At 47.8% G+C, this 10,102-nt stretch overlaps 1 protein-coding gene across 1 annotated transcript in view; it reads right to left on the reverse strand.

Moving 5' to 3' along the window:
* Positions 1-10,102, reverse strand: part of kcnq4 (potassium voltage-gated channel subfamily Q member 4) — a 53,080-nt gene extending 42,978 nt beyond the window's left edge. The window contains exons 1-2 of the mRNA XM_030347751.1: positions 9,801-10,102; positions 6,405-6,487 (exon numbers count right to left, since the gene is read on the reverse strand). Coding sequence (XP_030203611.1) covers positions 6,405-6,487; positions 9,801-10,102 — 385 coding nt within the window. The remainder of the gene's footprint in view (positions 1-6,404; positions 6,488-9,800) is intronic.

Here is a 10,102-nt window from a genome sequence, read left to right on the forward strand (position 1 = left end):
AGTTTAGGGTTGGGTTCAATGTTTTTTTTGTTCACAACCCAAAACATGAAAGACATAGGGAAAAAAAAAAGGTAATATATAACAGGCAGACTGCCCTATATATCTTTATCATTTTTAATCAGTTATGGTGTAGATTCCTTCTTGGTTATTAGTTTGAGAGTGGCTGTTGTTGCTATACCCTGATGAGGAGTGCTGATGGTGAGCTTACAGAGGGGGGCCCCATTAGGGCCGGCCTCTCTCCTGTGTACCGAGATAATGGCCGCCGCGCATGAGCTATTGATTTATCTGTAGCCTGCCTCGCCATCTCTACAGCTGTGATCTTTAGCACGCGGGAACCTGCTTCCAGGAACGTTCCCCAACACCTCTGAGTCTCAGTGCAAAACACTTAAAGAACAGGCAGGAAAAAATACACTAAGAATATTTTAATATAATAATAATACATAATTATTGTTTGAAGTTGCCAGGGCCCAGAGCGATGTTTAGAAAAGGTGCTTCATCTAGAGCACTGACCAGATGATGGTAAACGGTGAATCATTGGTCTTGGTCGTCCTCTCTATCCTATACAAGGTTCATCAGCGCACGAAACGGCTTCTGTAAACAACCCAAAGGGTTACCGTTAACCCGCTAACCAGCGCTCCGTTTCCGGGAGGCGGCATGCACGTGTCTCCAGTCATCAGCGCCTGCGTCACACGCTATGACTTGGCAGGCTCGGGAAGCTGACATCTGACGCCGCCTCGCTAATTGTGCTGCTTGGCCCGAACTGCGCAGCTCGGGTCAGGATCCAGGGCCCGCTGTAGTGGGAACTAAGAATGAGTGTGAACGGTCAGTGGGGAGGGTTTTGAAATCTCTCGCTACGTGTGTGATTCTCTGTGTGTGTGTGTGTGTGTGTGTGTGTGTGTGTGTGTGTGTGTGTGTGTGTGTGTGTGTGTGTGTGTGTGTGTGTGTGTGTGTGTGTGTGTGTGTGTGTGTGTGTGTATGTTGGTGTGTGCGTCAGTATGTCCCGGTGTGTGTGTGTGTGTGTGTGTGTGTGTGTGTGTGTGTGTGTGTGTGTGTGTGTGTGTGTGTGTGTGTGTGTGTGTGTGTGTGTCTGTCTGTGTGTGCTCTTTTCGGTTTCCGGCGGACCTCAGGGAGAAAACATTCCAGCATTAGCAACAGAGCTCCTCTGTAACCAGGTATTAGATGAATGTGCACAACTATTTTTTTTTCATTGGTCAAATAAACAGTTACGATTTACTGTTAGGAATTATTTCCAGATAAGACAAAGTCATTTGTTGTGAGAGAATGTTTTACGACACGAAAACGGCGCACATAAACAATGGATAATTTCCAATGTTGAATTGCAAGTGTGATAATGTCTGCATGTGTGTGTGCATGCATATGTGTGTGTGTGTGTGTGTGTGTGTGTGTGTGTGTGTGTGTGTGTGTGTGTGTGTGTGTGTGTGTGTGTGTGTGTGTGTGTGTGTCTGTGTTTATATGTGTGTGTGTGCGTGTGTGTGTGTGTGTGTGTGTGTGTGTGTGTTTGTGTGTGTGTGTGTGTGTGTGTATGTATGTGCGTGTGTTGGTATGTGTCTGTGTGCATATGTGTGTGTGTGTGTGTGTATATGTGTGTGTGTGTGTGTGTGCGTGCACGTTCGGGTGTGTATATGTGTCTATGTGTTGGTGTGTTTTTTTATGTGCAAGTCCAGGTGTGTGTGTGTGTGTGTGTGTGTGTGTGTGTGTGTGAGCGTGGGGGCGATTGGAAGATAGTGTGCGTGGGTTACAGTGACAGAGGGCACCCCCCTCCCTCTAGCTGGCGGTCTGTGGTATGCTGGCTGTAAAATGAAGCTCAATGTTGTGTTTACAGAACCATGACATCTGAAAATAAACTCCTGCAGGAGCCCTTGAACCCCGCAGTCCAAACTACAGTATTTCCAGCTAGCCTGAATGACAATTAGTCTACATAAACACAGATTACTGCCCATTAGAGATACGTCAACCATCCTCCCTGATCGCTTTACTCACGGCTAGGGGTGTGAGTGTGTAAGCGTGCGTGCGTGCATGCGTGCGTGAGTGTGTGCATACAGATAAGCATCCTCTGCGCCACAAGGAACTTGAGCAAGGCCTTAAGGCTGAGGAGAGGACGATCTTAGCGGGGGGGGAACCTGAGCCCGGTGGGTTGCCCGTCCCAGGACGGAACGTCCAACGATGGTGCCCTTCCAAGGGGAATACATTCTGTCCTGAAAGGTGAAACTAATACAACAACTCACCTTAGCTTTACCTTCCCCTAATCTCCTCCCCCCCCTCATCCCTTCTCTTCTTGCTTCTCTTTTCCTCCTGTTCTCATTCTCTCCATTCACTGCATGTACACCAACATCTGTCCTATAATAAGAACCTATTATAGACTGCTTGTCTCTCTGGCTCTCTCTCTTTACCTATCTGTCAGATTTCCACCAGCTCTCCTCTCTGTCCCTCTCTCTCTTTCTCCATCTGTCTCTCCCACTCTATTTCAAATCGGCCTGCCTGCTTTTTTCGCTCCTCATAGCCAGGAGATTGGAGGTAGTAACGATGGCGTGGTTGCGGTCGTGACAAATCGCCATGAGATATATAGACCATCGTTGGGAATTAAACGCACGCACACACACACACACAAACCACATCAATATACACAGATGCCTACACACATGCATAAGCAAGACTCTGCACAAACACAAAGAGCTTCACGCACACTCACTCAGCTGCACACACACAGACACCAGTGTGCACACACACACATCTGCATGCACACACACATCTGCACACACACACACACAGAGCAAGTGTAAAAAATAGAGGAACAGATGAGCAATTGTGGAGACAAGAAGAGGAAGCAAAGACAAATAAAAGGGAAGAAATACGAGGAGAGGACAGAGTGGGAGCAAATCAAGACTCACGTGATCCAAAAAGGACCGAATGATACGAATGGAACTCAACTCCCTGTCTATTTCAGTGCTGCAGAGCTGAGGTTGTAGGATTGCTGGAACTGGACTTAAACAGTAGCGGGTCGGGGAGAAGCAGCGCACAAAACGTCCCTCAGAGAAAGGTGACTTTGATACTCTTGTGTCTGTTCCTGTCACTCCTCTGCCCAGCCTGTTACAGTGAGTGAAACAATTCTAACCACCCTGCAGAACCTTTCATCTCTTAGGGAGAGTCGTCTGTTTGAAAGACCAACATTAAAAGCGTACTGGAAGCATCCGCCCACGTTGGATCGTGCACAGACACTCAGGCTGTCTCTGTAAAAGCCAATCGTTGCAAACGCGAGGACCGAAAACCAGAGCCCAGATTCCACACAGATTCCTCTTTGTGTTTTGTGCCTTCTTAATTTCCATTGACTCCGTGGACTCACACTAATCACATTATTGGATGAACTCGATGTACTGTCGTACTTGTGAAAATCATAAGAGATCAGCATTACGCTTTGTCAGAAAAGGAGAACCACTGCTGAACTATTGGTTCATGGTCATTGTAGGGCCAACTTTCTCGTGAGAGGATTAGAAGTTGCCGGCATTGATACGAGCCTTGATGGCACCTTTGTCTGTTGCTGAAATTGATGGCGGTCCGCATATTACCAGGTTCACAGGAAACTGCTTACACTTCTCAGGACCGATTTTATACATTTTCTGATCATTAACAATGTGTGCAAAGCATGCAGGGCCTTTAAAGGCAAGACATCTGTTATATTCAACCTGATGTCAGATATGGATCACTTTACCAACATGGCTACAGACGAATATTGAATCTGAATATCAGAATGTTGGATCTGTAAGGTGAATGGTCACGCCAAAATTAAGTTTTTCAAGTTTTTCTAGTTTAGCAAAAGAGAAGGATGTCAATAACGGAGGTGGTTGTTTCGTGAAGGAGGGATGATCATCCGGCTAACAGAAAGGAGGAGGGGAGTGATGAAGAGAGAGAGTGGCAGGCGAGAGAGACTGGGAGAGTGGGAGGGAGAGGGGGGAGTGGGGGCAGTCAGGCTATAAGGGTTTCTTAATGGAGCAGAATGTACACAACCTGCTAAGGTGAACAGTTAAAAGAACTGCAGCACTAAATGAACCACAGAACATGTGCACATACACGCACACACACACACACACACACACACACACACACACACACACACACACACACACACACACACACACACACACACACACACACACACACATACACACACAACCACACACACTCATGCTTTCAACAATAACAATTCATGTACTGGCTTGAGAGGAAAACCTTAAAACAAAATCTATTTTCTGTTATACATAAATAATGAGTAGAGGACGTGGGCATCACACTTCTCAGGGGGCTGAAATGGTGGTTGATGTGGTTAGATAGGACACCAGAAAAGGTTTCCTAAGATGGGGGAGTAATGATTGACGTACCCAATAGTGCTCGGGCCAACTACAGACAGGTATTGCAATGATCAACAGCAAACACACAAAATGAAGTTAATATTTTTTTTATGTTTTTTTGACCACCCACAGAATAGGTGGTTCTAACCCCAGAGACGGTCAGGTGTTGAGCCAAACCGCTAGCATGAGCAGAGTGTGGGGGCGGCGGCGGTGGCTCGCTGGTTGCCATGACAACCTGGGGGACAACATTTATCTTATAGAAATGTTTACAGTTGTGGTGTAATGTTGATGTTACAAAACCTGCTAAATCTTGTCTAATATGCAACCGTGAAGGGAATGATGTTCTTAAGAGTGTGTCACCGTAAATGTAAGTTATCTCGGAAAATAAATATCCGATTAGCACCCAACCATTAAACACACAACAGAGGATACGTGTGAAATGCCTGAGGAGAGAAGAGGGTTGTGGAATCAGTGCCGCTAGAGGAAGTTTGGTATCTGCTTTCACATCTATAAATAATGCATCTTTGAGCTTGAGCTTTCCTAAACATGAAGATCCTCTGGTGTCTATGCCATAAAAGGTTCAAGTTTAAGTGTGGGAAGACTGTAAGCACTGGCATGGGAGCTCCAAAGTGTGTGTGCATGCGTGTGCGTGTGTGTGTGTGTGTGTGTGTGTGCGTGCGTGCGCGCGTGCGTGCGTGTGTGCGTGCGTGTGTGTGTGTGTGTGTGTCTGCAGAGAATGGGTCTGGCAGGGTGAACAAATAGGGGAAAGTGTTGGAAAGTAAGCGTTTGAAAAAGCAACGTGGACACAGAACCATAGACCAATGAAGACAGGAGGAATATATAGAAGAACTGGAGAGAGCAAGCTAGTGAGAAAGAGGAAGAAAGTTTAGAGAATGGATGAGAGAGAGAGAGGGACAGAGAGGGAGAAATGGGCAGAGTTAAGAACTGTTAGGAAGGCAAGAAAGTAAGACAGAAGGAAAGAGAGAGTGCAATGTAGAAAGAAAGTGAGTGATTGAGGGAGAGAGAGGGACAGAGAGGGAGAGAGTTGTGCGTGTTGTGTGTATGTTGTGTGTGTTGTGTGCGTTGAGTGTCATGGGGGTTCCCTTACCCCCTTCGGACAAATGATTACTCTGTAATTTCTTTAAAAGCATAAACAATGCATTATTAAAAGCAAGAACAGCACGGCAAGCACTAAAACCTTCTCTCAACGAGGCAATTTTGTCAGGAGTGCGTGAGGGCACTTGTGTGCTTTCGTCCACTCCGAGGTGTGCGACATGATGGCTTTTTTTCTGTGTGTTTTGGAAAAACAAAACAAAAGACGTGTGTCTCCGAGGAAGCTCTGTTAACATCCCACCCGGGTACCGTCTTAAAAGTATTCTCATTTTCCTGTCATTTGGGTCGGCCCTGTGGCATTGCAATAATAAAGTAATAATGAAGATAGTAAACCTGTGAGTAAGGGGAGATACTCTAATTTCTTCCGCCCTGTAGTCTCCCTTTAGTGTAGTCAAAGGGCCATGGCTCGGTCCTTACACTTTGTCCTTTATACCTCCCCTACTATGGCTCTTCTTACTCCTCCATCCTCCAGTCATCAATAATAAATGGCTTCTATATTTTCACCCTCCATAGAGCCGATCAATCACTGCGGCTGGTCAGTCTCCAGGTCTGGCTGCTGATGCCTCCTGTCCGTCCAGCCCTCTGGGCGGAGGGCTGGACGGACTACGGTTGGTACAGGAGGACAACGTACGTTCCCCATGCGATGGTTGCTCCCTGTGAAGAGTAGTTCAATGACTTGATGCCTATAAGGCAACATTTGTGAAGTTCATGCATGTTCTTGGCACACACACGCCCGTGCGCATACACAAACCTGTTTGCCTGTGTGTTCATACAGGCAAACACACACACACACACACACACACACAAGCAAGATCAACCTATGCACAACGTACACACAGTCTGCACACAGACTACAGATTGGGTCGAATCCTTTAGAGGACCAACGACTGAACTAGAATTCTCCAAACCCGGGCAGTGTAGACGAACCAGCGGTCGCTGACGTCATGGGTTTACTGACGGCGGGACACAGGAAGGCCATCCAGTGGTGACAAAGAGGTCCGGGGCTTTTACTGGGAGCCAGAATAAGGGACCGCGTCAAGAGCCACTTCAGAACGCTTTTGTTTGTATTTTTTCGGGGCTGTTACGGTCAACGCACCATTTGAGACGGAGGCTCGGCCGATGGCAACGCACCAAGAATGCGAAGGTGCACTTCTAAGTGACCCTTGAGGTGACAGGGCAGAGGAACTCGCCAGTGTATCACACCAGCAGCCTCCACCAAGACAATAGAGGCCTTTTAGTCTCGGCAATATGTTACGTTCAACAGTCTGGGAGTATGGCCTTGTGAAACTGTTTCATTTGTTGACAAGGAGGTGTTAGAAAAGCCGCTGGTACACATGGTGGAAGGCTGCTCTGGTTTACAGGCGTGGAGGTATGAGGGTGTAGGACCCTCTAGGGGTCCCCGGTAGAAGAGGGGGTGTATGGGGAGAGACAGTGGAAACAGGTCGCATGGACAGCCGTCCACACACAGAGACACCGACACACAGAGGAGAGCTGCTGCGCTGCCACCACAACATCGAAATTGAACATGCACAGACAAAAACACACACAAACCCACACACACACACACACACACGCTTATTGGCGTACAGCTCCATTCATTACGATGGATCACCGTGCGCTAATTGAGCCTCAACTCACAGTTCAGATTTCCTCCCACACAGCAGAGTTGTGGCCGGGGCGGATGCGTTTGTTGTGTGATTAATCAACAGAAACACTGGCTCTGGGTAACATCAGGAGGATAATACACTCACAGAACCATATGGATCGCAAGCATATTTCAATTGTCGCAGGAAACACACACACACAAACACACGCACACACACACACACACACACACACACACACACACACACACACACACACACACACACACACACACACACACTGACACACACACACAAACAATAGCCTACCACAGACCTGCTTTACAATCACCAAGAGATCGGGTGGCATTTAATCATCATTCATCTGCCACATTTGGTGTGCACTTAATCATGTCTGTGTGTGTGTGTGTGTGTGTGTGTGTGTGTGTGTGTGTGTGTGTGTGTGTGTGTGTGTGTGTGTGTGTGTGTGTGTGTGTGTGTGTGTGTGTGTGTGTGTATATTACGTATGCGTGTGTGTGTGTGTGTGTGTACGTATGTGTGTGTGTGTGTGTGTGTGTGTGTGTGTGTGTGTGTGTGTGTGTGTGTGTGTGTGTGTGTACATCTACGCTGCACAAATGAATATGCGTGCGTGTGTGTTAGTATGCATGTGTGTGCGCATGCAAGCATGCATCGTGGTTTGTATGCGCTAGATGTGCCTGCTTAAAAAACCAGGGGACCAAAACACAGAACAAGGCGGCCGCAACTGCCCACCTCACACGCCCCAACCAGGAGGGTCATTGACGCTCCGCCATGTGTAACATGAGCAGGGGAATCTCCAGGGACCCCCAGTCCCCCCTCTCCCACCACAGTGGGGGGACCACAGGGAGTCCACCCTGACCTGACACACTAATGTCAGGGACAACGTCAGGCGGCCGCCACCACCAAAAGGAAAGTTAACTGCTGCTCACATCATAGGAGGCCGGCAGGGTGCTGATGGTGGTAGTAAACACTGTGTGTGTGTGTGTGTGTGTGTGTGTGTGTGTGTGTGTGTGTGTGTGTGTGTGTGTGTGTGTGTGTGTGTGCGTGCGTGCGTGCGTGCCTGCGTGCGTGCGTGCGTGCGTGCGTGTGTGTGTGTGTCTGTGTGTGAGAGAGCTGGCTAACGTCTCCTATTGGAATGGGCCATTGGGCACGCATGCACACACGCACGCACGCACGCACACACACACACACACACACACACACACACACATGGTTCACGTCTCCATTGCAAACAAAACAAGCCCAGAGGAAAACAAAGAGGAAAGAGTGTTTTGTTTTTGTCCTGAATGGTGGGCCTACTGACCGGCTAGTGGAACGGTATAGGTAAAACTTATCTGTAGGCCATGTTCACCCAGAGCACCATTGTGGTTTGGGGAGTGCAGAATTCCACCATCAGTTACAGCCCAGATGGCCACCATAGGTGAATAAGATCCAACTGTTCCACGTGAGGGTAACTCTATCAGTTGGGGGTTCCCTCTGGTGTAAACACACCGCGACACTGGCAGTGAGGGACTGACTCGTCTAAACAGAGACAGTGAGAGCACGACTTCAGCAGCTCAACTACAGCACCTAATACAGACCGGGGCAACCCGAGGGGCAGGGGGGGGGGGGGGGCTGGGCTACAGAGAACCACCGTGTTGTGGTTCACTCGAGGGGACAGTGTTGAGACAATGGAGATTAGAGGGTGCGAGCGGCATGGCACAAATATGTCACCGTTACTTTTAAAGAAACATACAATGGGTTACATGGTGAAATTTGTAGTCATGTTCAACAGACACCTTGACAGTTTCATTTTTATAGTCGTTTCATCTCGATTCACAGTTCTCCAAATGACATGACTTGAAAGGGTAAATTTGCTATAACCATAAGAAGTAAAAGTATTAGTAATTTAAATAGTAGTAGTTCTAGTGAGGGACTGGTTTGTGTGGGGTTTTAAGCGCGTCCCTCTGTCCCGTCCGTCCGCAGACTCCCGCGCGCACCGGACATTATGCTTGCATTGGAGTCCTGACTAGCCCCATTGTTAAATCTGTGTTGCATCGAAAACCTCGTGATTACATTGGTTACATGATCGACCTTTAAAAAGGGCCTTTCATCACTTTTAAAAGGGTTTTTGGGCATTTTAAATACGTTTTTGACTCCTACATCATTAAGGCCTACTTATGGTGAAAAAAAAGTTCGAATCGGAGAAATTAAACACAGATATGGCTAGTGCATTTGCAGTGAAAGGACTAACTTTTTCTAGTGCATTACGCACCGGTTGCGCACAGGGCTATCCGTAAAAACAAGTTGGAAAACGGAAACACATTAGGCCTACTGTGTTTCAAATTCTCCTAAGGAGATAGATAAAAACACATAGGTAGATCAGCATGCATCCAAACTTTGAACATACAAAATTGCAATTAACCCGCGCCTCGCGGGTTTCGACTATTTATATTGAACATAAATGCCATTTTCAGGAGTTAATCAGATTTGGACAGGGGGAAACTGAGCAGGGAGTCCATGCTGATATAATAGCTGGCCTATATGCAGAAACAAACTTCTGAATAAGCAACACCACCTGCTCTTAACTGGAAAAACTCATTAAATCAACATGGTAAAAAAAAAAAAACACTTCGCAATCTCCAAAAACTCCATGCCTACACGCATGAACTTAACGGCACTCCACACAGTGGGTGATGCACAGAAACATGTTCCGACTCACATGAACGCGTGGTAGATGAACGCCCATCCTCGCGGCCTCTCCAGCACGTTGTACAAGTAATTCTGAAACTTTCGGTAGCGCTTGTTGGAGGCAGAAGAAGTCCCGCGCGTCCCGCGGGGCCCGGGCAACGGCGTGCCCAGCAGCCCCGTGCGGTGGTAGGGGTGTCCGCGCTCCGGGGTGGACGGCTCGCTTCTTTCCGTTTGGACGGCGGTAAGAGCGACGAATTCTACCCGCCTGTCGTCGCCTGAAGCTGGTGGCACCAGCATCCTGATGCCCCCGTTGTTGGAAGGACTCCCCAACAT

Source organism: Gadus morhua, chromosome 22, assembly GCF_902167405.1.
Source record: "Gadus morhua chromosome 22, gadMor3.0, whole genome shotgun sequence".
In the NCBI taxonomy this organism is placed as follows: domain Eukaryota; kingdom Metazoa; phylum Chordata; class Actinopteri; order Gadiformes; family Gadidae; genus Gadus; species Gadus morhua.